Below are 27,474 nucleotides of genomic sequence, written 5' to 3'. Positions count from 1 at the left end.
GTGTCAGAGGCAGTGCGACTGGCACAGTATAGAGCAGGGTTTAGGGCTGTTGTACACAGAGTCGCTATGAGTCGCAAACGACTCGATGGCACATAACAACAACAACCATGCATGACTGGACGTCTGGCAGTTCTCTGCTGATGTGCTGTTCCAGTTGTTTTTGGATAATCTTCAGTAGAATCTTGCTTGCATATGAAATCAACGATATTGTTCTACAGTTTCCACACTCTATTGGGTCACCCTTCTTTGGATGGAACAAATATAGATCTCTTCCAGTCAACTGGCCAAGTGGTTGTTCTCCAGTATAGACGGAAAAACAACAACAACAACAAAAAAAACTAGCCCATAAATAATTTTCACTATAATAATCACAAAGAAAGGAAAAAACACCCCACACCACCAACACCCTACAATTTTTAACTTATTGTGCTACTCATGTTATTTTAATAACACATTTTAGGGATTTCATGAAATAAAAGAGAAGCAAAAGGATACTTAACTGGAGCAGTAGGTATAGAAAACTGAGGTGGATCGACCAGAACTTACTTTTTTTGATATTGTTCCAGAACCTGCACTGCGTTTTAGATTTCCAACTATGCTACATTCCATCACAATAAACTCTTCAAGTTGTTTGGGACTGCACAAACTATTGAAAGGGTGACTCCAGAAAGTGTTCCCATCAATATCTGCAACTAAGAACAAACAAAGAATTACAGGATTTCAAAGAGTAAATGTATTAATTGGAGAAACTCTAAAATGAAAGAACTTCAATTGTTGTTAGGTGCCACTGAACTTGAGCCAGTGAACAGATTTTAACTTAGCCCTATCCTACAACATCCTTACCCCCTCTGACAGGCCCGAGCCCACAGTTACAGTCATTGTCTTTAATCAGTGTTGTTAAAGGTCTTCCTCTCTGCCTCTGACCTTTCCAACATGCCCAAAGTATATGGGGTGAAGTTTCACCATTCTAGTCTTTAAAGGAGCAGCCTAGCTGCACTTCCCCTAAAACAGACTTGTGGGGTTTTGGCAATCCATGGGACAGTCAGTACTCTTCTCTAACACGATAATTCAAAGGCATCTCTTCTTCTGTCACCTTTATTTCTCCAATGTGCTGTCAAATGAAAACTGTCTCAGTAAGTTTTCTGAGGCTGTAAACTGCACGAGACTATATAACTGTCTCTTTTAGAAGAGTTGGCGGATTTGAATTGACTCTCTCTGCTGGAAGGATGACCTCCTTGCTCACTATTATGTGCTACCAAGTTGGAATTGACTCATAACTGATCCTTAATCGGGTTTTCAACGGCTTGAAAGATTGCCCATATTTCTCCCACAGATAAAACAGTAGATTTCAACAACACACCTTTGGGTTGGCAAGATAACTGCAACCAGAAATAACAGGTGTAAGACACATAGTAAATACTCACTTTAACAGGATTATCAGAGCTAAGTATTTTTGAAGATATGACTCAAGTAAACGGTACAGTTGCTTTGCTGTTGCATGCCTTTGAGTCAGAACCAATCCATAGCTGACCCTCTAGTGGGTTTTTGTTATGTGTCACTGAGTTGCCTGTGATTCATAGCAACCCTAAGTATAACAGCTCTGACCCCAATATAACTACCCGCATTACTCCAGTTAAAGTGCCAATTCATCTCATCTGGGGTCTTCATCTCCTACGCTGTCCCTCCACTCTTCCAAGCATGATGTCCTTCTCCAAGGACTGGTTCCTTCTGGCCACGTGCCCAAAGTATGTGAGAGGAAGCTTCAAAATCCTAGCCTCCAAAAAGCTTGGTTTCACCCTCTCTAAGACAGACCTGTTTGTTGTCTTGGTGGTTCATGGTATGTTCAATACTCTTCTCCAAGAGCACAACTCAAAAGAATTGATTCTTTTTCTGTCATCCTTAGTGTCCAGCTCTCTGATGCATAACAAGTAACTGCAAAGACCTTTGTACCATTAGTCTCTAGGTTAACATGCTTCCTCCTCAGTACTCTGGAGAGGTAGGTCGCATCAGCTCTTCCCAGTGAAATTCATATTTTGAATTCATAACTGCTGGTTCCAAGAGTATTGATTATGAAGCTGAGCAAGCCAGAGCTGTTAACAACCTCAATCTCTTCTCCATCTACCATGGTGCTGCCAATTGGTCCCATGGTAACAATCATTGTCTTCTTGATGGTGAGCTTCAATCCATATTGAAGATTACAGTCCTTGGCTTTCTGCAGAAAGCTCTCCAGATGCTCCTCAGTTTTAGGAAGCAAAGTTGTGACATCTGCATATCACAGGTTGTTGAGAAGTCTTCCTCTAATCCTGATGCCACATTCCTCCTCATAAAGTCCAGTCTCCCAAATGCTCTGTTCTGCATATAGATTGAAAAAGTATGGAGACAAGACACATCCTTGACACACTCCTTTCCTGTTTTTGAACCATATAGTGTTCCCTTGCTTTATTCTGAGGATTCTTTCCTGATCCAAGTATAAGTTTCACATTAACATAATACGGTCGTGACAAGAAATCTGGAGGACAACTACCGGGCCAAGCAACTGGAAGAGATCCATATCTCATTGCAAAAATGGTAACCCAATAAAGTGTGGAAATTACTGAACAATATTACTAATACCACATGCAAGCAAAATCCTGCTGAACACTATAAAAAAATTATTAGAACAGAGAACTAATGGAAACATAAGCTGGTTTTAGAAGAGGCCATGGTAGAAGTGACAATATTGCCCGTCAGATGGATCTTGGCTGAAAGTAAAGAGTACCAAGAAATGTCTATCTGTGTTTCATTAACTATGCAAAAGCATTTGACTGTGTGGACCACAACAAATTGTGGCTAATCTTAAGGAAAGTGAGAATCCCAGAACACTTGATTGTGTTCATGTGAATAAAGTGGGCTTTTAGAGGCAGTTAAATTGCACAGGAGACTGCCCATCCTCCTGCAGAGAAGCTGGAGGATATGAACCATGTGACTATGTGGATTACAACAAATTGTGGTTAACTTTGAGGAGAATGAGAATCCCAGAATACTTGATCATGCTTGTGTGAAACCTATACTTGGACCAGGAAGTAGTCCTCAGAACAGAGCAGGGAAACACAACACGGTTCAAAATCAGGAAAAAGAGTGTGTCAGGGATGTCTTGTTTCCATATGTGGCATCAGAATTAGAGGAAGACTCATCAACAACCTATGTTACGCAGATGGCACAACCTTGTTTGCTAAAACTGAGGAGGACCTAAAGCGCTTACTGTAGAAAGTCAAAGAACTGTAGTCTTCAATATGGACTGAAGCTCAACATCAAGAAGACAAAGATTATCACCAATGGGCCAAGCAACACCATGATGGATGGAGAAGAGATTGAGTGTGTGAACAGCTTCAGCTTGCTCAGCTCCATAATAAACAACTCTTGGCACCAGCAGTCAGGAAACTAAAAGATGCACTGCATTCGGTAAATCTGCTGTCAGGGAACCTTTCCAGAGAACTGAGAAGCAACGATGTCAGTCTATTCATTTCCTTAGCTGTATTCTAACTGATAGTGAATGTCAACTCCATAAAATTATTAAATACTATAAACAGTTTTTTATAATTTCAGCTTATATGGGTAATGAAAACTCTCTGGAAAATCTCAACAATAACAAAAAGAACACATTTTTAAATATATGAAAAAGGTCAAGAAAATACAGCCAAGTATATTAACAATATAAAAAACTTAAGTTTTTCAAAACAACATTGTTGTCAACATTTGATAAAATTAACCACATAAATTATTACCTTTTGTTTCATAATAGTTCAAAACTTACCTTGGAGAGTGTTGGGATCTAAGAGGTGAATGGCACTGGTTACTCGAATACACACACAAATTTGGTTCATATTTCCCAGGCCTTGTGCCAGTTTTGGAGACAGACAGACAACATTATCCTAGGAATAAGAAACAACATTTAAAAGAGAAAGCAACTTTGTGGGGTGGCATTTTAACCACTGCCCCACCACGGCTCCTCCCAAGTAAGAGTGCCCAATAAATATTCACCAGCATAAATCTGGTCCAATCGCATTTGCCAAAATTTGTTGTTGTTATGTGCCTTCGAGTCACTTGCAACTCATAGCGACCCTATGTACAACAACCCTAAAATCTACTCTGTCCTGTGCCAATCGCACTGTCTCTGACACTCCCATCCCGATTATTCCAGTCATTGAATCAATCCACCTCATAGAGGGCCTTCCCCTCCTGCGCTGCTGTCCCTCCACCCTCCCAAGCATGATGTCCTTCTCCAAGGACCGGTCTCTCCTCACAACATGTCCAAAGTATGTTAGATGGGATTTCAGAATCCTTGCCTCCAAGGAGCCACCTGGTTTAACCTTTTCCAGGATGAATCTGTTTGTTTTCCTAGCATCCATGGTACTCTCAATATTCTTCTCCAGCATTACAGCTCAAAGGCATCAATTCTCCTTCTATCCTCCTTAGTCACTGTCCAACTCTCTGATGCAAAACTAGTGATTGCGAAGACCATGGCCTGTATCAGACGCACCTTAGTCTCCAGAGAAACACCATTGCTCTTCAGTACTTTGGAGAGGTCCCTAACAGCAGACATTCCCATGGCAATGCGCCTTTTAATTTCCTGGCTGCTGGTGTCAAGAGTGTTGACTGTGGGTGGAGACAAGCAAACTAAAGCTGTGAACAATCTCAATCCCTTCGCCATCCATCCTGATGCTGCCAATTGGTCCAGTGGTGAGAATCTTTGTCTTCTTGACATTGAGCCTCAATCCACATTGGAGGCTGCAGTCCTTGACCCTCTGCAGCAAGTGCTTCAGGTCCTCCTCAGTTTCAGCAAGCAGGGTTGTGTCATTTGCATAACGCAGACTGTTGATAAATCCTCCACCAATCTTGACCCCACATTTCTCCTCATAGAGCCCAACCTCCCAGATAATCTGTTCTGCATATAGGTTGAAAAGGTTTGGAGATAGGATGCATCCCTGGCATACGCCCTTCCCAATTTTGAACCATACAGTATTTCCTTGCTCTGTTCTGACTACTGCCACCTGGTCCAAGTATAGGTTTCGCATTAGAACGATCAAGTGTTCTGGGATTCCCATTCTTCTCAGAGTCAGTCACAGTTTGTTATGATCCACACAGTCAAATGCCTTTGCATAGTCAATGAAACACAGATAGACATTCCTCTGGTATTCTCTGTTTTCAGCTAAGATCCATCTAAGATCAGCTACAATATCCCTAGTACCACGACCCCAGCTAAACCCAAATTAGTTATTTGCCAAAATTAGTTATTTTTAATTTTACATGTCAGAAAAAGATCAAAGAGAGGAGTCAGAGCTTAAGAGTCAGAGAAAGTAATTTGTACTTTCTTATACATGGGATATTTAATAAAAAATGCTTTTAAAAATATCTTCTTTCAGAGTTAATCCAATAGTGTAAGTTAATACAGTGTACATTCTAACCCAAGTACTATAAATATCAATAGAAGAGTGATATTCTATATCTACTGGATGGCTCTTTTTCTAATCTCCACTTTAAAAAAAAATTCAAAAGAATAAAGTAACTCTCTTACACAGCTACCTGTGCTGACATGGAATCAAAGATTTAGTGCCCAAAAAATAATGCTGATACACATTAGGAGGTATTAACCAGTATGCAATTATCTGTTCATAAATTCTATTAAAATGAAGACATCTCATTGGTATTCAGGCCTCAAACCTGTTCCTGAGATGGTTTTGAAATTCATGTGGGATAGATTCAAGGTCTTGTTTTGGTTCCCATGAATTTAATTTTCTTTAGCTTCAGCTTGAACCTGCATATGAGTAGTTTGTTGTCTGTTCCACAATCAGCACCTGGCCTAGCTTTCATAGCTGATACTGAGCTTCTCCAACAGTTTCTTCCACCTATGAATCAATCTGATTCCTGTGCATACCATCAGGTGAAATCCATGTGTATAGACTGTGCTTGTTTCTTATAAAATGTATTTGCAATAAATAAATCACTGACTGTGCAAAATTGTATCATTCTACCTCCAACTTGATTTTCTGTCACCAAGACCATGTTTTCCAACTACTGATCTCTGTTCCCAACTTTTGCATTCCAATTACCCATTATTATGAATGCATCTTGACTGCCTGTTTGATGGATCTCTGTCTGCAAATGTAGGTAGAAATTTTTCTATTTCCTCCTTTTGGATCTGGTTGTTGCTGTGTATGTTTGAATGATAGTGGTATTCACTTGACTTCCTTGTATGCTTATGGATATGATCCTATCACTCACAACATTGTATTTCAAGACAGATCTAGAAAATTTTTTTTAACTATGATAGCAAACACCATTTCCCCTCACCTTTTTATCTCCAGCATAGTAGACCATCTGATTCAAAATGTCCTAGGACAGTCCATCTCATTTTGCCAATACATGTTTTTGTTGTTGTTATGTGCCGTCGAGTCTGTCAATATTTATGTGTTCCATTTCTTTCTTAACAATATCCAATTTTCCTACATTTAGAGTTTTCACACCATGTTTCAATCACTAGTATCTCCTTAAAACTGTTCCTCCTCCTTTGTGCTTCCATACTTGAGGACTCAGCCTCAGTTGCTCTATCTGCTAGTCTAAATGTGTTCTATTGAACATGGGGTTTTCAAAGGCCTGATTATTTCACAAGTGAATGGCCAATCCTCCTTCCTTGTCTGTCTTAATTTGCATGCTCTGGTTGAGAACAGTATCAGACAGACAGCATTTACGGAAAAGAGCCGAAATAACCAATAGATTCAGTGTTGTCCCTATACTTGACAAGTGATTTCACTTGATGGTATGCATAAGAATCACTGGAGCAGCTCAAAATCAGCTCTGTAAACTAGGTTAGGTTCTGACTATGCAACAGACCACCAACTAACCATATGTGAGTTCAAGCTAAGGAAAATTAAATCAAATCTATAGGAACCAAAACGTGACCTTGAGTCTATCCCACCTGAATTTCAAAACCATCTCAGGAACAGTTCTGAGGCCTTGAATACTAATGAGCAGGACTGGAGGAAGACTCATCAACAATCTATCTTAGGCATATGCAGATGGCATAACCCTGCTTGTTGAAATTGAGGACCTGAAGCACTTGCTGCAAAAGGTCAAGGACTGCATGCAGCCTTCAATATGGATTGAAGCTCATCATCAAGAAAACAAATATTCTCACCCGAGCTGACTGGCAACATCATGATAAATGACGAAGAGACTGAGATCATTAATAGCTTTAGTTTGCTTGGCTCTACAATTAGCACTCTTGCTACCAGCAGCCAGAAATTAAAGACGAATTGCACTGGGAAAGTCTACTGTCAGAAACATCATGAAAATATTAAAGAGCAAGAATGTCAGTCTGGAGACTAAAGTATGCCTGATCCCAGCCACAGTTTTTGCAATTACTTGCTATGAATCAGAAAAATGGACAATAATTAGGGATGACAGAAGGAGAATTGATGTCTTTGAGCTGTGGTGCTGGAGAAGAGTACTGAATATGCCATGGATTGCTAGGAGAACAAACAAGTTTGTCCTAGTGAGACCAGGCTGCTCCTTGGAGGCAAAGATTCTGAAGCTCTGTCTGACATACTTTGGACATGCTGTAAGGCACAATCAGTCCTCTGACAGGGACATAAAGCTTGGGAGGGTAGAGGAATAGCATGAGAGAGAAAGACTCTCAATGAGATGGATTGATTCAGTGACTAGGATATTGGGGGTAGGTGTGTAAGAAACAATAGATTGGCACAGGATAGAACAGGGTTTAGGGTTGTTGTACATAGGGTTGCTATGAGTCACAGGCAACTCGATGAACATAGTAACAACATATATGAAGCAGTTTTTACTTTACCACAATTAAAGGAATGAATAATTTACATTTTGCACATTATTTAGATTATGCTTTAAATCATAAAAATGATTCTGATTTCATTTCTGTGATAATTATTTATTTTCATTTTCCATATTCCAGTCGGTATTTTTCACAAAATGACTACCTAATACTAATTTTAATGTCATTTCCTATATTCAAAATTCTGTGTAATTATCATGTATCTACTAGACTAATAAATTTTTTTGTGTATTTTTAAGTTTAATTCATATAAGCATAATTCATGCCTGACAGTTACGGCATCCATTACATTTCTTAATTTTAATTTTCTTCTTGAATTCTGTACTGCTTCAAAAAATAACCTGTCTACCAGCTTAAATAACCTAATTCTTTGACACCCAGATTTCGTACATATATATTCAAAATGTTACCATCTAAGTGACATAATTTTCATGAAATCCTTAAAAAACAAAACAAAAACAGACTCCAAAAGAAGGAAACAATAGATAATGTAGTTGTTATCAAGCAAAAAGCTTACATAGTTTTCTGAAACTCTTAATGTATTTCCAAAAGACTTTATATGTCTGCAGGGGTTTTTTCCCCCATCATTGTAGCCAGATGGAATTTCTTTTTAGTTATGTTAACAAATTAAAAAATTTAATAAGAAGATATAGGTTGTAAATCAGGTATAATTTAGTTTTTAACACCACACAAGACCAATGAGATGTTGAACATTATTGCTTAGTCTTATACAACAGTGAATGTTAGCTAAATTGCTATACTGTATTTCTAATTACAATGCCTTTTATACTGCTTGGCATGTAACTGAGGTTACTCATATAACTTTTAAATTAGTGGTAAATTAATTTTAACTAATGCATATATTTCCCTTTACTTATTATACTATTTTAGAATCTTCCTAGAGAATGTAACTGTCCAAATTGGGTAAAAAGAATAGAGAGCTTTATCTTTTCCTTAAAGATTTTCAAGTATTATAGAAACAAAAATCCATGAAAAAAAATTTCCAAATACGTGACATTCTACTTCTTTTACTAATTATGAGTTGTTAAAGATTTGTGAACAAAACCAAACACATTCTTTGTTTATACAAAAAAATAATGTAACTATGTTAATAAGGTATTATGTAAATTAGAAGAAACAATGGGGGCGGGGAAGGGGCGTGAAAAGATCCGACTTTGGTTTTTAAGAATCTACTGCTGACCCTGAAATGCCAGACTAAAACAACAAAAAAATTTACAGCAGCAAGCTATTACTTTAGCACATGAATCAAGAATTCTGAGACATATTATGTTCCACCTCCCATTCAATCTCTTCTATTTTCTGTTTTTCAGGCTTTCTAGCTGTGGGTTATTCAAGGTTTGCCCACTGCATAGGTTCAGCTTTTCTCATGGTAATCTCAATCTTTGTGGCAGTCATAATAACATAGCTTTGATTCACATCAATCACACTCCATAATTTCACATTTTGATGAAATTCTTTCTCTGCTTCAAATAAAACGAGCACATTTTAACAACGCACTGTTTCCTTCTACTCGACTAAATTCTGGAAGTCAATTTTTAGCATATATTGTAACGGTGACTTCACCCAGTCTGATGCCAGTCATGTCTACACGGAATAACTCTCCCTCCTCTCCCCTGGATTATTTTTAATCAACATGTGTTTCCCAGTTGTACATCCCTCTTGGGCTAAAAATGTATTAAATCAGAAGTTTTTCTCCTACAATAGCTCCAGTATTTCATCCCTTCATGGAAACTAGGTACTCCAGAATGATATATACAGGTTTCTTCTAGACTGCCTAGACACTGGTATGTCTTTGAACAGCCTCCATTTTTACATGAGATCCCAATCTTAATTTCACCACTTTCTTCTTCTCTGGATGTCAGTTATCAAGTGCTTGTTTGAGGGAGGCAGATATTTTTCATTCCAAATTTGTCACTGGCTCATCTGGGCTTGGTCTTTTAATGGCTTCTATTGGTTTAGGGGCTTGAATGATGTATTTTTGAAATCTGAGTTTCAATTCTGATAATTCTTTCTTCTCAGTGGTCTTGACTTCAGGTTTTACTGGCTCAAGTGGTTTCTCACTATTATGTCTACCCTTGGTATGGCCTGTAATGCTTAAGAAGTCAGAAAAATCAGTGGGTTTTCTCTTACAGCAAGACCAACCCTTCAATGTATCATGAAACACTGGAACCCCTTGATGGTAAGTGTAAGCATTGTCTGAACTGGTTTCGGGATCAAAGCGTTGGCCTCAGCCCTGGTTGTAGCACAGCATACCTTTGTTTTCCCTCACCATCAAGTTGCCAAGAACCACAGAAAAGTGTTTCTAACTGCCCTGTCATAGGTACAGGTATGATGGCCGGGGTGGCTGCCGACTTCCAGACTAGGTTAATAAATTTAAAGAAATACTAACCTTTAAAAACTTCAAACATTTCTTTTCATTCTAATATATAAAAATGAAAGGCATGCTAATTTATAAATTGTAAATATAATTACTTTTTTATACCTTCTTAATAACCTTGATAGCTGGCTAAATGTATAATAAAATCTTCTAAGAAGGAAATTATTTTTAATTTTTACCCAACCTCAGAAGGAAATCAGAAAAGTAATTATATATAAACCATTTAATTACTTATACTATTTAGATAGTTTAATTAAATGAGAAAAAGTACCTTGCATATTGGAACAATCTCCACAGAAAAAGTGCTTTTGTAATTGTAAGTGTTACTATGAATATCCTGAGAGATCAATCTCTGGGATGCTTTGCATCTAGTAAGAAAAAAAGTTAATAGTAATTTAAAGACGAAATCTTTACTTTTGTCTGAGAATATTTGTTTTTCATCAAATAATCACCATCCAATGCCTGAAATGGCTTGCTAATGCCTGCAATAAGAAAAAAGTCCCTCAAACTCATTGCTGCGGAATCAGAACTTCCAAGAGATTTTCAGAGGCTGTAAATCATGGAGAAGATTACCCCTCATCTTCTCATAGAGTCGCTGGTAGATTCAAACTGTCAGTAAGGTGCCATCTTTATACTACATGACCCTGAGGAAGCCTAATTCCAGCCACTTGCGTTCCAAAACTTTGACTAAGCTGACTACACCTTACCAATTAACCTTACTACCAAAAACCTACAAAACATGGCCATGGCTAAGACCAACCCAGTCTACATGAAAGTTCATTAAAAGCCACAGTCTTTGTTCACAATGACCTCTTCATCTTTCAATAAAAAGCCAACTTAAGGCAAGCGCTGGTAGCCTAGTGGTAAGGAGCTGCAACTGCAATCCCAGAGGTGAGCGGTTCAAATCCACCAGATGCTCTGTTGGAAAAAGAGGGACAATCTCCTCCTGTACCAGTCAGATCAGATTTGATGGTAGACACACTAAAAATATTAATAAAATAATTTTTTAAAGGCCCACTTATGAAAACGTCATCTATTTTTGGAGCCAAAGTCTTCCACACACTCCATGAAGCCTCTCCTCAAAACACTCTACCCTTACCTTTCCTTTCTCTTTTCATTTAAACATAATCAATGGCTCCGCACTACAGTACTACTACCATTAGCAGTCTGAATTGGTTTTCAGAGGTTATAAATCACAGAGAAGAATGCTCATCTTTTATACAAAGATTTGCTGGTAGATTTGAACCACCTCCTTTGGGTTGGTAGTACAACTCTTTACCTGGTGGTAAGGAGCTACTAAAAAAACAAAAACAAAAAACTCCACAAAACAACAAACTCAAACAATACATTTTTTCTGCTACTAAATGAAACACTGGTTGTATTAAAACTCCAATTACATTCAAGTACTTTAGCATGTTGCCACAAATGACGGCAAATGCGTTTCTAAGCACGGTCGTCAATTTAAAAAGTGTGAAGCAATGTGTTAACACAAGAAATGTTGCCTAAGCCTGAAGATTAAAAGGTATTACCTACATCAATTTCTAGTTCCTTGAGTTTAGTTATTTCAGGATCAGAAAGAACTCAAAAGGTTCAGAACATACCTGCAGGGAACTGTACACTGAAGAAATTCTACCATCTTCTGAGCATGCTGTTTTGAAGAATAATAAAAATCCAGTCCATCTTTTTAAAAAACAAAATAAACAAAAAAAACACAAAAAATAAACAATTCCACATGAAAATAACCTCAATATAAGATTTTCCCTACCAGCACATCAAACTAAATCCTTATTAAACAATATGTAATGTAGTATAGTCACATCTGATTAGTGACATCACTTAAGACTCATTTGTTGAAAGGACAAATGCTAACAACAGATTAAGACTGTTAATAATATTCAAATTCAGAGAAAAAAGGGAAGAAAAATATCAAAAAGAACAAGAGACCATTTTATATAACTAGAACAATCCGCCAAAAAGAGAATATAATAATAACATAACACTGAAACAAATTAACCATATTATTAAAAAAGGAAAAAATAACAAATGTGTTATAATTGTAGGAAACAAGTTTCTCTCAAAACAGAATTAAATGGACAAAGACAGTAATATAGAGGACTTGAATTCAACTATTAAAGTAGACCTAATCAAGTTATTTTTAGCACACTTACCAAGAAAGAACACACAATTACTTTTACATATTCATATACCATTCCTAAAATCATCATGTACCAAGAATATTCAATAAATTTTAAAGGGTAGAAATTACTAGAAATAGTATTCACTATCCAATCATAAATCAGTGCAATAAAAATCAGAAAGAAAAATAAAAGTAAAAACAAGCCTATCTGCTAAGAAGTAGTTTAAGAAAGTTTTACAAGTAGCTCAGCAAATTACAAATATAAAAATAAATTCCTCCCAATTTCAAAGCAATATAAGATAATATAGGCAGTATTACTGGTATAAAGATACATGTCAATACAACAGACCTAAGTTTAAGAGCTAAAATTAAAACTTCCGAAAAGAATCCACAGAAGAAAACCATAATGATCTGAGTTAAAGAGTTAGTCAAAAACGGTAGCAATGACTGATAAAAGGAGAAAAGCTGATAAATTGTACTTGATAAATGTAAATCCTTTGTAATTTAGAAGTCATTTCAAAAAAAGAATAAAAAAGACAAGCTACAAACCATGGGAAAATATTCACAAATTATTTATATAAACACCATATTTATTTATTATAAATACCAAGAAGGATAATCCAATTAAAAAAATAGCTAAAACAAATTAATGGGCGCTCTGCTGGCCTAGTGAGAAGAAGCTGTGCTGCAATCCAAAACAAACACAGTTCGAATCCGACAGCTGCTTCACGGGAAAAGGATGGACAATCTCCTCCCCATGTGATTTACTGTCTCCAAAAATCCACTGGAGGGCCAGGTATGAGTCAGTTCTGACTTGACAGCAAACAACCACCACCACTAAAGAATACAGATTCACCGCTGTTGAGGTGTTTTTGACTCACAGCAACCCTACAAGTCAGGAGAAATGTTTCAAAGAGTTTCCAAGGCAGTGCTACTATGTCCTATGGGGTTACTATGAGTCAGAATCAACATGAGAGTAGTGAAGTGGCAGACTAAATGTCAATGATTTAGTCTCTTGAACCTTTGCATACAATTGTTATTTGGTGCCATCAAATCAAGTATGACTCATAGTGACCCCTATGAACAAAAGATCTGAACCCTGTTCTAGCCTGTGCCATCCTCCCACTTCCTGACACACAAGAGCGCACTATGGCCCTCAACCTGGTTCAGAGTATTCCTCCTTCACGGACCCTCCACCCTTTCCCAAATCATGACCCTCTTCAAGGAACAGCACCTCCTAGCAACATGCCTCATCATTCTTGCCTCCAAAGAGTACTCCAGCTGCACCCTCTCCAAAACACAGCTGTTTGTTCTTTAGGCCATCCATGTGGTTCAGTGCTCTTCTCCAACATCACAGCTCAAAGACATTAATTCTTTTCCTGTCATTCTTATTCACTGTCTGGATCTCAGATGCATAGCTAGTAATCTGAATGGCAATGGCCTGAATCAGACACATCTTACTTAGTCCTCAAATTTACATCATTCCTTCTCAACAATTTGGAGAAGTCCCTTACTGCAGATTTCCTAGTGCAATGTGTCTCCTTGTTTCCTGACTGCTGGTACCAAGAGTGTTAATTGAGGATCAAAGCAAGATGAAGTTGCTGACAGTTTCAATCTCCTCTCCAACCATCACGGTGCCAGTGGTAAAAATCTGTCTTCCTGATACTGAGATCCAGTTCACACCAAAGGCTGCATTCCTTGATCTTCTATAACAAGTGCTTCCAATCCTCCTCATTTTCAGCAAGCAAGGTTGTGCCATCTGCATAACACAGGTTTTGATGAGTGTCCCTCCAATCTTGATGCCACACTCCTTCTCAAAGAGTCCAGCTTCTCCAATAATTTGGTCACCATACAGCCTGAATAGGTATGGAGAGAGAATACAACCCAGATACACTCTTTTCCCAACTCCAACTCCCCTGCTCTGTTCGCTACAACAGCCTCCTGGTCCAGGTATAGGTTCCGCATGAGCAAAATCAAGTGCTTTGGGATTCCCATTCTTCTCAATGTCAGCCACAATTTATAATCCACACAGTCAAATGCCTTTGCACAGTCAATAAAGCACAAATATACATTCATCTGGTATTCTCTATTTCCAGCCATCCATCTGGCATCAGCAATGGTATCTTTGGTGTGCTAAGACCTCTTCTAAATTCTGCTTGAACTTCTGGCAGTTCCCTATCTTTGTACTGTTCTAGCCATTTCTGAATGATCCTCAGCAATAATTTGCTTTCATGTGTTATCATTTATTGTTTCGTAATTTCCACATTCAGTTGGATAACTTTCTTGGGAATGGGAATAAATATGGATCTCTTCTGTTGCCTAGACAGCTATCCTCAAAATTTCCTTGCATAGACTGGTGAGCACATCCAAGGCTGCATCTGTAAACTGAAACAAGTCAACTGGTCCCACTGATTCCTGGGATTTTATGCCAATGCCTTCAATTCAGTTTTTACTTCCTCCTTCACTACTATTGACTCCTGTTTGTATAGTACTACCTGATATTTTTCAGTGTCAATCAATTCTTTCTGGTACAGTGACTCTATGTATTCCCTCCATCTTCTTTTGATGCTTTCTGGATCATTCAAAGATGTCCATAGCATCTTTTAATATGCAACACAATGCTTAAATTTGTTTTTCAGTTCTTTCAGCTTAAGAAATGCAGAGCAAGTTCTTCCCTTTTATTCTCCAATTTCAGCTCTCTGCTCATTCCATTATAATACTTGACTTTGTCCTCCTGAGTTGTCCTTTGAAATCATCTGTTCAGCTCTTTCACTTTGACATGTTTTCTTTTGGTTTTTGCTTCTCAACGCTCCCATGCAAACTTTGGAGTCTCTTCTGATATCCAGTGTGAGTTTTTATCCTTTCTCCTGTTTTTGTTAACAACCTTCTGCTTTCTATATGGATGATATCCTTGATATCATCCCATAACTCATCCGGTCTTGAATCATTGGTGTTCAATGCTTCAAACTTTGCTGATAACCATGAAATTCTCATGGAATTGATTCAAGATCTTATCTTGGTTCCTGTAGACTTATTTGTATTACTCTAGTTATGCACTTATTCCTCTAGGTCGTGCCCTGGTGTGTCCACTTGCTGTACAGCAGTAACCTGTGGTTGCTGTGAGGCTGCACTGTGACGCTGATGTGTCAAATGTGTTAATGGTTGGTTACCCATAGTGGACAGTGATGGGTGAAACTTCCTGAATAAAACAAGCTTGGAAGGAGCAGCATCTACTTCCATAATAGCTTGCCTCCGGAAACCCTATGAACCTAGAGAGAGGATGAGACACACACAGTGTTGAGGACTCTCCTTCATAGGGTTGCTATGAGTCGCCTGTGACTTGACAGCACTTAACAACAACAATAACAGTTATGCACTTACCTTAGATGCAAAGGTCACCATATTCAGTCAAGACAATTTCTATGCACTTTTCTCAAGATATGAAAAATAAGTAACAGACTGATACATATCAGTGAAATCCATCATTTAAAATAACGAGTTTAACTTAATCTGGATTTTAATCAAGAATGGCTATCTCAAAACACGTACTTTGGAAAGAAACAAAGAAAACAAAAGTATATTTACAAGTAACAAGCACAATTTCACAGAACACTAACTTGTAGCAAGAGACTGGAATTTGCCAAAGGATGTTTGTTTTATAATATTATATAAACATTTTTCTAGCATCTAATATACATAAAGATATATGCCAGCTGAATATTAAATGCTAAGAAAGAATAAGTCCTAATGAGCCACTATGAAATTACGCAAAAATTTTAAAATTCCATATTCAAGAAATCTAATTATCAGTATGTTATTGTTGCTAAGTATCATTAAGTTACATATGATTCAAAGCAACCCTAAGAACAGATGTCAACCCTGTTCTATCCTGTGCCATCCTTACCATCTCTGACATATTCAAGCACACTACAGCTGTCACTGTCAATCCATCTGGCTGAGGGTCTCTCTTTAGTAACCTTTCAAAAGTATGATGTTCCTTTCCAAGGATCAGCCTCTCCTAGCAACATGTCCAAAATATGTGAAATGAAGCTTTGTCATCCTTGCCTCTAAGCAACACACTAGCTGCACCTTCTGTTTGCTCTTTTGGCAGTTCTTCTCCAACACAACGTTTCAAATGCATCAATTATTCCATCATCCTGTCCAGCTGTCAGATGAATACCAAGTGACTAATAAGACCATGTCCTGATTCAGGCACACCTTAGGCCTCAAACTGACATCACTGCCCCTCAATAATTTGGAGAGGTCCCTGACTACAGACTTTCCCAGTGCAATACATCTCCTGATCTCCTGATTGCTGGTTCCAGGAGTATTGATTGTGGATCCAAGTTGTTTTTATTTAATTTACGGTTCTGAACTGAATCATTCATCATGAAAACTTGTCGGAAAATGAAGAACTTACAGCTCCAAAATACTTATTTTCTTCTAATTGAAACTGATCCCTGCATAAAATAAGTCTCAGATTAATCTTCTTAAACTGCATTTCATACTGTTAATGTAGTCAACGGCTTACTCATCTGGCTATTCCAACAGGTAAGTGCAAGAACTACTAAAACTTAGATGTCAAGTACAAGAATAGTCTAAATTTGGGTGAGGTGCAGGGACTTCAAGTGAAAAAAAAAATCTTAGAAATCTTAGTTTGAGATATATGCTAGCTAACACAGTAGATATTAGCCATGGGCGGCAATTTAGATATGCATTTTAACTAAAAATTTCATTTCCCAATTATACTGCCATATGTCAAAAGCTCAAGAGCCTCAAGTGGCTCATGGATACCATATTAGACAGTTTCAATAGAGAACTAAAATAGTTTTCATCTCTGAAAAAAAGTTATTTAGGACAATACTATTCCAGAGATTATTACTAAAGACAAAAGCATATGTGGTCAAGCTGAAACAATTTTTACATAATTTCAAACACTTATAGTTTTTCACTCACCATGAATCTCTTTGATACGAAGTGTGTTCTGATGTACTCCATATTTCAAAATCAACTGTTCCAGGTAGTAGAAAGTTTTTTTATGCAAGGTCTAAATATGAACACATCATTAGAATAGATAAAACGCAGAAAAAAACAAAAAAGCTATACCATCAATAGATATAGTTCATTAATATTTAAAACAAAAGAATGCAACTTCAAGCAATTTCCCGAAGTTAAAGCTCCAGAAACCAATCTACCCCTGGTGTTTCTGAGACTTGTAAAGGAAAAGGAAATAATTTAATTGTTTATATCTGATAAAAAGTAAATACATTAAAAATAATTCACCAATGACCCTCCTCTCGTTACCTTTTGCCTCACTTGAACAATAGCCTTCCAGAAATCCTTAGCTTCTACTCTATGACAATCTCCACACATTTGAGATTGGACAACATAATCCACCACAAACACTTGCTGGAGGATAGCACCATTCATCACCTGATAAAGAAGATAATTACAGTTCTTCATTTGCTCAATTCTGTCAAGTAATAAATAGTGCTCTTAATAGAAGTCTTAATATTTAAGTTGAAATCTTTCCTCATTAATCCTTTGAAAACATCAATAATAAATCAGTCATTAAATGTAAAGGCAACTGAAAAAAAAAAACATGATTTCAAGAAACGTACAAGTTATTTAAATCCTAGAGTCTATTATACTAATATTCTTTGATTACAGTTACACACACACACACCCCCCACTCAATTATTCCCACCAGGTTGGACTCATAGATGGCTCACCAGCAGGTTTTCAGAGGCTGTAAATCACACAAAAATGGGAAGAGCTTGGAAATCTTTCTCCCTTGGAGCAGCTAGTGGATTTGAACTGCCTGCCTCAGGGATGGCAGCACAGTTCCTTACACAATAAGCCACCAGAGCTCCCTACATAGAGATATGCACGTGTGTATATGTATATTAAACATGTAATATTATTTCTAAATATATGGATATACATACATACATATATATCTCCCTAGATACTTACATATATGTATTCATATACTTCTACAAAAATTTACTGCCACTGAGTCTATTCTGACTTTTAGCGACCCTTCCTTCCATCTGTAAATCATAAAAGTGACAATCTCATCTTTCTCCTTCAGAATAGCTGGGAGATTCAAATAAATGATTTTTTTAATAAATGATTTTTTTTATTAGTAGCCCATTACATAATCTACTACTCTGGCTCAATAAAATGCATTCATCCTTAGGGGAAGACAACTATGACTTTCAAAAAAGAAGACATCCTTTAACATTTTTCAAGCCTTGTCAACTATCAGAAGTCACTGAGAAGCTTTTTAAATACAGATTCCTGAGTCTCACACTCAAAAAGAAATCTTGAATCAGTTACCATATATTATGATAACCAACAAGTTTTGTAATCAGTGCTTTAACTTATATAAATTACTTCAGTCTTTTACCTAATGTAAATAGTATCAGAAAGATTACCTAAGTCCACTTAAATTAGCAATGGCTGTTCTTCCTACTGATCTCATCATCATTTGTGTAGAGATAAAAAAGAAAATAGGGGCTAAAAATGAAGTCTATATTTTTCCTCCTTTCAACCTGTTCTAGTCATAGCCTGGTGGATAAGGGTTGCACTAAAGGCAAGCAATTCAAATCCATTAGCTGCTCTTCTGGACTGAGACAAGCAATCTCTTCCTGTGTGACTGACAGCCTCTGGAAACTTGCTGAAGGGTCACAGAGAAGCTGGTTTCAATTCACTAGCAATGAGTTTTTGATTGAGTCATAAAATAAGTACTAGGCTTTTCCTATTTTAACTTACATTTTAGCCAGCTTGAGGGAATGTCATAATGCTTACCTCTTTCTGAATAGTGAGTTTAACTTTAAGTCTCTTAGAATGGGGTTCAGTCCAAACAAAACTTGCATCGACAAGCCGTACCTTCAACAGAACACAAACAAAAAAAAACGTTAAGCTCCCACTTGAAAAAAAAATATGAGAGCATAATTCAACAACAGATTTCTTAAGATGCTTAATGAATTTAGGATTAGCAACAATGCACAGTACCATAATCAAAGATTCATCATAAAAAATATAGCAGCAATAAAAACAAATAAAATACAAATATGTAATTAATATAATACACATCCATAAAGTAAATTGTTCACAGGCATTAAGAAATTCTTTTCTCTTAAAAAGCATACTGCTCTTTGGATGTAGGTAGTATTTCTTTAAAGAAAGCAAAGACCTATTAAAAATAAACAAAAAGCTTTCACATGGTTTATTGTCTTTTATTAAGTATGTGTCATTTTCTTTTTTCTTGACTCCTTGATACTTGTCAAAGAGTCTCATGCACTTAATACTGAACTCACAATAGCAATTCAGTAAACAAACTCAAGGCCAAAATCAGTTATATACTTGGGAGGAACTAAACACAGCTCAGTGTGGCTAGAACAAGTGTGCAAATTGCCAATGGATGTAGGAGCAATGAGATCAAAGATCTGAAAAGAAATCAGATGTTATAGGCTCTTCTAAAACATACTAATGTAAAGTAAACTAAAGTAAACTGTACTGGTAGTGAACAACGTGTCAGCCACCAAAGAATGCTCAATCTAAAAGAAATTCCAGGAGGAGAAAAGAATAAAAGGAACATTTCCTAAGAACGATTACATGAAATTTTGTCAACACTTGAAAAAAGTTTGAAAAGCCTTCAGACTCAGTCTATTTCAAGTAAAAGCATACCTGGGAGAAGTGTGTGATAGTTTATGTCAAGAAATAAATGGGATTTAGAACAAATTGTTTTGCTTACTGGAGATATTTATTTATTGACATCAAGCAACAGGTTCAAAGATTATCCTTCCAAAGTAGTTTAAAAACTAAAAATAGAAAATCTATTCACTATAGATTGTATGAAAACTAGAATATTAGTAAAAGCACACATACAAAAATCAATTTTAGCTATCTGACCTACCTTACTCAAAGGTGTTTTCAGTTTTTTCAAACACAAAGCAAGAAGTTCCCTGGATTCTACAGCACACTGTATCCAAGTTGCTGGTGGCTGAAAATACCTAACAGCAAAGACAGTAAATATAAATTCAATTATTTCTCAGCAAAAAAAACAGAAATTTCCATTTGAATATGTACCTCTAACACTGATACAAAATTCAAACAGTAGTCAAAGTTAATCTCAAATCCTTAACCCAAATACATTTCACTAGTTCCAGAAAGCATTTAATCAAAATAGCTCATAAAGCAAAGAATGATTACCATCTAGCTGGCACCAACCCATAGCTGACTCTCTAGTAGGTTTTCCAAGCCTATAAATTGAACACGAAGAAACTGTCTAACTTTCTCCCTTAGAGTAGCTGGTGAAGTTGCTAGAGTAGAACCACAATTGGGTGATCAGAACAACTGAATAAACACCATGCCACCTGAGCTCCAACTCAGAATAGCAGCTTTATTTAAAATGAACTTGCTTTCTGAAACAATAGTTATGTGTCATCAGGTTGCCTGCAACTCTTAGCGACCCTATGTACATTAGCTCTGAACTATGCCCCATCCTGAGCCAATCTTGTCTCCGATAGACCTTGTCCCATATCTCCAGTCAGTGAGTCAATCCATCTTATTCCGGGTCTTCCTTTTCTGCACTATTCCTGCACCCTGATGTCCTTCTTCAAGGACTGGTCCCTCCTGATCACTACCCAAAGTATGTGAGACAGATCTTCAAAATCTTTGCCTCCAGGGACCAGTTTGGTTTCACCCTCTCTAGGATAGACCTATTTGTTCTCCTGGCAATCCACGGTACGTTAAATAATGTTCTCTAGCACCACAACTCATTGGCATCAATCCTTCTTCCATCATCTTTCGTTATTGTGCAGCTCTCAGATGCATAGCAAGTAACTGTGAAAATCATAGACTGTATCAGATACAACTTAAGTCTCCTGACCAGCACTGTTGCTTTTCAGTACTCTAGAGAGGTCACTGACAGCAGACTTTCCCAGGGCAATTTATCTTTTGATTTCCTGACTGCTGGTACCAAGAATGTTGATTGTGAAACCAAGTAAGCTGATAAATTCTTAACAATCTCAATCTCTTCTCCATCTATCATGAAACTGCCAATTGGCCAACTGGTGACAATCTTTGTTTCCTTGATGTTGAGCTTTAATCCATATTGAAGACTATAGTCCATGACCTTCTGTAGCTAACACCTCATGTCTTCCTCAGTTTCAGCAAGCAATGTTAATTGCATAATGCAGGTTGCTGATTAAGTCTTCCTTCAATCCTGGTAACACATTCCTCCTCATAAAGTCCAGCTTCCCGAATGGTCTGTTCTGCATACAGACTGAAAAAGTATGAAGACAGGATGCATCCCTGATGCACACCTTTCAGTGATCCTGAACCATGCAGTTTCCCTGCTATGTTCAGACTACTGCTTCCTGGTCCAAGTATAGGTTTCGCATGAGGACAATAAAGTGATTGGGGTCCCCATTCTTCTCAAGATTAGCCACAATTTGTTGTGATCCACACAGTCACAAGCCTTTGCACAGTCAATGCACAGATAAACATAAATTTATCAAATAATTCTTTCTCAAGGAGCTTGTCTTAAATAACATATTATTATTGTTGTTAGGTGCTACTGAATCACGTACAACTTACAGTAACCCTATGAAAAACAGGTATGAACACTGTCCTATCCTGAGCTGTCCTTATTCTTAATACGCTTAGGCCCACTGCCACAGTCATTGTACCAAACTATCTTGCTGAGAGTTTTCCTTTTCTTTCACAGTCCACCTTTCTAAGGATAATGTCCCTTTCCAAGTATAGCCTCTCCTCAGAACACATCCAAAGTATGTGAGATGAAGCTTCACCATCCTTGCCTCTAAGGAGCATTCTGGCTGCACCTTCTCCAAGACAGATCTGCTAGCTCTTTTGGCAGCCACAAGATATTCAGTGCTCTTCTCCAATACCACAATTTAAAGGCATCAGTTCTTCTGTCATCCTTATTTGTTATCTAGCTCTATTTCTCTATTCACTCTTATTTCTGCTCTAGCTCTCAGATGTATACCAGGTGGCTGGAAAAACTATCAGATGCACCAGTCTTTAAACTGACATCACTGCTCTCTAGGACTTTAGACAGCATATTTTCTCAATGGTGACTCAATCTCCTGACTCCCTAAAATGCTTGAGAATTGCTTATTTCCCATAAAAAACCATTAAGTTAGTACCTCACAGCACTGTTTCTGCAACATTTTTGAATATGTTCATCTTGAAATTTTAAATTACAAAATTTGTTTTGAAATCTTTAGTAAAACTTTCCTAAATTAAAATTTTAAGAATTTAGTACAGTGTTCAGTGCATAGCAGATATTCAATAGCACAGGAGGGGAAGACCCTCTATGAGGTGGATTGATCCAGTGACTGGGGTAATCGGGATGGGTGTGTCAGAGGCAATGCGACTGGCACAGGACAGAGCGCGGTTTAGGGCTGCTGCACATAGGGTCACTATGAGTCGCAAGCGACTCGACGGGACATAACAAAAACAACAATACTTCCAACGTGCTATGTGAATGATTTTTTTTTAACATACTTGTTAAACAGTTAAAGGTTTTATTTTCACTATTACATTAAATGTTTAATCAAAAGCCTTATACAAGGTGTTTTGGGGTTTTTTTGGGTTTTTTTTTTAAGGACACTTCTCAAAGTTTCAAGGAACTTACTCTATCATCTAATGCTAAAACTAAGGCCTTTGTTGTTGTTGTTGTTATGTGCCATCGAGTCGCTTGCGACTCATAGTGACCCTATGTACAATAGCCCTAAACCCCGCTCTGTCCTGTGCCAATCGCACTGTCTCTGACACTCCCATCCCAATTATCCAAGTCACTGAATCAATCCACCTCATAGAGGGCCTAGACAGGTTAAAATCCAAGAGTCTGAAAAAACCTAATTTCTGGTATGTCCAAACCAACTGGCATGCTGGCTGGCACTTGAGCACTTTTAACTACTATCTTACCAGGGCTATGTAAATACAACTGTAATTAAGATAAAACAGTAACATACTTTACCTTTCACATTGTTTGCAGAAAGAAATAAAAATCTGCTTTGGGATGCCTTGGCTGATGTCTACTTTACTTCGCAAACAGGCCACACATATATTGGCAGGATTTGGACTAATTGGGACACCACAATTGCAGCATAAGCTTGAGTAATTGAAAAAAAATTTCCAAGTTAGATTTCATAAATGTATAAATAAGCAGAATACAAAGAAGAAAATGACTTAATATCTTTATTTCTTTCATTTAAACAAAGTTTATATTTAAATAGCCAGTAAAGCTTTAAAGCACATCTTTCCTATAAAACAAAATACAGGGCAGTAAATAAAACACAGATTAGTTTCTAAACTTTAAAATATATAAATACAATAAAAATACGTGGGGAAAAAAATCTTTGCCATCAAGTTGATTCTGACTCATGGTGACCCCATGTATACATGTCAGAGGAAAATATGTTCCATATGATATTCAATAGCTGAGTTTTTGTAAGTGGATCACCAGGCTTTCCCAATCTTTCGTTTAGTGCGTGAGCATTGATCACTTCCAGCAACAGACCAAACTCATTGTGGTCTAGTCAATTCCCATACATAACAGCTCTCCATTTGGTTTCTGAGGCTCTTAATCTTGACAGAAGATAGTCTATCTTTCTACAACAGAGCTGATGGTGAATTTAAACCACTGACCTTTTAAGTATAAAACATAAAGAACTAAGCCACTCGAGCTCCTATAAATGTAAAAACCCTCTGCACCATCTCTACTCATGTCTAGTTACAATTCATAACTAGTATTAACTGCTTATTTAAAAATATTTTTATATCTATCCTTTTAGACATTTTTCTATGCAGACACAAACATCCACATTAATCTATACCAATAAACAAGAGACTGACAGTAAGTTTCACAAGTGAAAATATAATAAAAAAAATACCACTGTCATTCATCATCCCTTTTTCAAAACTGGAAAACTAAGAAATACAAGATTAGTATAGCAATAGTATATTTATGGTATAAACTATTAAGATAATCGTTATGTCAAGAATACAGGTCAATCAGTATCTTTTATATCAAATTATTTCATCTCAAAATACTAACATCAAAACTTAAACTCACTACCATTAAGTCAGAACTACTCAGAACTTACCGTCCTTCATGTGGTTAAGAGGCTGTAAATCACACAAGAGGACGCTTTGGTGGACCAGCAGGTAAGGAGATGCCCTGCCAATTAAAAGGCAGGAGGTTTGACCCCACCAGCATCTCTGAAAGACAATTTCTCTTCCTGTGTGATTAACAGCAGTGTTTGTAACAACTCAGTGCCATCTTTTAGCTAACCACCAGTTGGTTTTCAGATAGCAGTGTTTGTAACAACTCAGTGCCATCTTTTAGCTAACCACCAGTTGGTTTTCAGATGCTATCTACTTAAACTACTTGATGCCCTTTTTTCTGAATAGCTCCAAGGAACATGGTATTATGAGATTAGAAAGGATTATTGTAATTATGACCAATATTCTGCTGAACATTTTTAAAAGTCTACCTGTGGAAAACTGATAAAATACTAACCAACAGAAACTGAACCCAATCTTTATTATTTTTCATTATTTTTTTGTGTGTACCATCAAATCGGATCTGAATGGTACAAGAGGCGACTGCCCCTCTTTCTCCAACAGAGCATCTATCTGGTGGATAGGAACTTGTAAGTCTGGGATTGCAGTGCAGCTTCTTGTCACTAGGCAACCAGAGCTTCCCTAAACCCAATCTTTGGACAGCAATATATTCCAAAAAGAACCTCTTCTTCCCATCCAAAAAAGGTTCAGAATAGAGCTGGGATTGTAAAAACGTAAACACTGACTCAGAACAAAAATACATGAACAGAAAGGGAAGAATGTCAATGTCTACTAATTGACTACAATTCATGAGAACATCAAAACCCAAGGTGTTCTAAGGACAGTTTCAGAACCAGGGATGTAGGACACTGCTCTCCAAAAAGACCTTTAATCTGCAATATCCAAACAGTAGGAATTAGCCACATGTGGCCAATGAACAGCTGAAATTTGGCTAAGTCAACTAAAGAAAAGAGGGATTTTATTCCATTTTAATTAATTTAAACTTAAAACAGCCACCATATAAAGTGGTGACAATCTAGAAGAATGTATATAGACTATTTCATTTTAGTGAAGGTTTTTCACACAGTCATAGATTTGGTATTGTAACAGTAATAGCACTGGTTAGTGCACCTTATTAATTACAATATCTAATCAACCCTCTGTTGTATACTAGTTTCTCTTCAATCTACTAGATGTACGTAAATGGTAATTTAGTATTTTTAAGGGTGTGTTTATTACAACAAACTTTCTAATTAAAATTTAACTCCATTTTGTAACGTAATAGGCACATTTGAAATTTTCCTTTTAATGTCAAAATAATCTCCCCAAAGTAAGTAAAGCAATATTTTCAAAGATCCACTTTCACATTTTTTAAATTAAGGAGAATAGAAAGAAGGGCCATACTTACATATGCCCCGGGTTCTGGTTGGCGGGTTCTGTTATGTACTCCATCATATGTTAAACATGCACACAAGATCATGCGTGGCAAGGAAATCCCTTATGTACTCATCTCAAACTCTCTTCTCCGTTCCTGATAAGGCAGAGCAGACTTGTGAAGCAGGAAAGTTAATCAACCTCTTTTGGTAACTTTGGAAGCAGTAACTCCCACGATCAAGACCGAACAATTTCTGCAGTCCTGCGGTCCTCATGTCACCAAGCTTGGCCGCCATAAGAAGCCCCGCCAGGACCCCGAGCCAGCGAGGCTGGGAGGGCAGGGCAGGACCTCTCCGCCACAGAGCAGCCCGTCCTGCGGCCTCGCCCTAGTGACTCCCAGTGCAGCCCGCGCCTCCTCCCGTGTCAGCAAAAGGTCCTGGACAAGGACACCGAGCCTAGGGATCATTCACCCCGACCCTGAATCCTGATCCCATCCGACCCGAACCCTGAAAACGTCACTCCACGCGGCGCACCTGCAGCCCAAAGCTGGCCAGAGCCAGGGAGACCGCCCCACCCTCTCCCCACGCACCCACGCACCAGCACCCCAACTGCTCAGCGCCTCCTGGCTGAACTAAAATTTGTGACAAACGCGTTAGTGAACAAACCTCAACCACGAGACCGCCGGCTACCACTGAAGAATACCACCTCCGGTCCAAAGGTGGAGAAGGTCTCGCGCGAAGACGCGAAATCCCGCAGCGGCTCAGAGAAGTCAAAGGGGCGGAGGAAAGAGGTCAACTTGAGGGAGGGGTTGGCTCCTCCTCTGGAAGGAGCCGGAAGAACGAAGTTCCGGGTCTTTCTGAAGCCGTTTCAGTGTCTGAGGTTTCTGAGGCCGAACAGCTAATCTTTGCTTCCAATTTTCTCTGGGCAAAGGCCATTCTAGGCGAACCTCCCCCGAGCATAAACTAACATTTCTAGGTTAAATCATTACTTTTAAAGTTCTTTATAAACAATTTTATGCACATTGTTGTTATGTACCTCCGAGTCGACTGCGACTTACAGCCACCCTACACACAATACCTCTGAACCCTGTCCTGTCCTGAGCCAGGCTCACAGACTCCCACACACCCACTCCTATTACTCAAGTTACTGTATCAATTCATCTTACCAGGTTTTCTTCTGCGCTGCCTCTCCACCCTTTGAGAAGGATGTCCTTCTCCAAGGACTGGTCCCTACTGGCAACGCGCCCAAAGCATACCTCCAAGGAGAAACTTGGTTTCATCCTCTCCTGGCAAAACTTGTTGTTTATTGTCTTGGCACTCCATGGATATTTAATGCTGTTCTCCAGCACCACATCTTAATCCTAATGTCATCCTTAGTCATTGTCCAGCTCTCAGTCTCTCTGCATCTATCGTGGTGCTGTCAGTTGGCCCAGTGCTGACAATCTTTGTTTTCTTGATTTTGACTTTTAATCCATTTTGAACCTTCTGCAGCAATCTCTTCAGTTTCAGCAAGCAAGATTGTGTCATCTGTGTAAGTTCTTTCTTTCTAGTTCTTTATAAACAACTTTATGTACATTACACAAAGAAATAAAAATCGAATAAGAGAAAAAAAATTCAATTG

The 27,474-nt window shown here is 37.8% G+C and overlaps 1 protein-coding gene and 1 pseudogene across 1 annotated transcript in view; both read right to left on the bottom strand.

Annotated features, from left to right (window-relative positions):
* LOC102856583 (60S ribosomal export protein NMD3-like) overlaps window positions 1-25,932 on the bottom strand; it is a 46,499-nt gene extending 20,567 nt beyond the window's left edge. The window contains exons 1-10 of the mRNA XM_006901344.1: window positions 25,889-25,932; window positions 23,393-23,527; window positions 20,303-20,399; window positions 19,192-19,272; window positions 17,683-17,811; window positions 17,335-17,425; window positions 11,843-11,921; window positions 10,513-10,609; window positions 3,794-3,911; window positions 547-692 (exon numbers count right to left, since the gene is read on the bottom strand). Of these exons, the coding sequence (XP_006901406.1) occupies window positions 547-692; window positions 3,794-3,911; window positions 10,513-10,609; window positions 11,843-11,921; window positions 17,335-17,425; window positions 17,683-17,811; window positions 19,192-19,272; window positions 20,303-20,399; window positions 23,393-23,527; window positions 25,889-25,932 (1,017 nt within the window). The remainder of the gene's footprint in view (window positions 1-546; window positions 693-3,793; window positions 3,912-10,512; window positions 10,610-11,842; window positions 11,922-17,334; window positions 17,426-17,682; window positions 17,812-19,191; window positions 19,273-20,302; window positions 20,400-23,392; window positions 23,528-25,888) is intronic.
* On the bottom strand, window positions 9,110-10,115 carry LOC102853312 (annotated as a pseudogene).
* Window positions 25,933-27,474: the final 1,542 nt, after the last annotated feature.

This window comes from Elephantulus edwardii, unplaced genomic scaffold (genome assembly GCF_000299155.1).
Source record: "Elephantulus edwardii isolate Elephantulus edwardi_28Jun2011 unplaced genomic scaffold, EleEdw1.0 scaffold00320, whole genome shotgun sequence".
NCBI classification, from domain to species: domain Eukaryota; kingdom Metazoa; phylum Chordata; class Mammalia; order Macroscelidea; family Macroscelididae; genus Elephantulus; species Elephantulus edwardii.
Note: the sequence above shows the minus strand (reverse complement) of the source record. Positions and strands in the feature narration are given on the sequence as shown.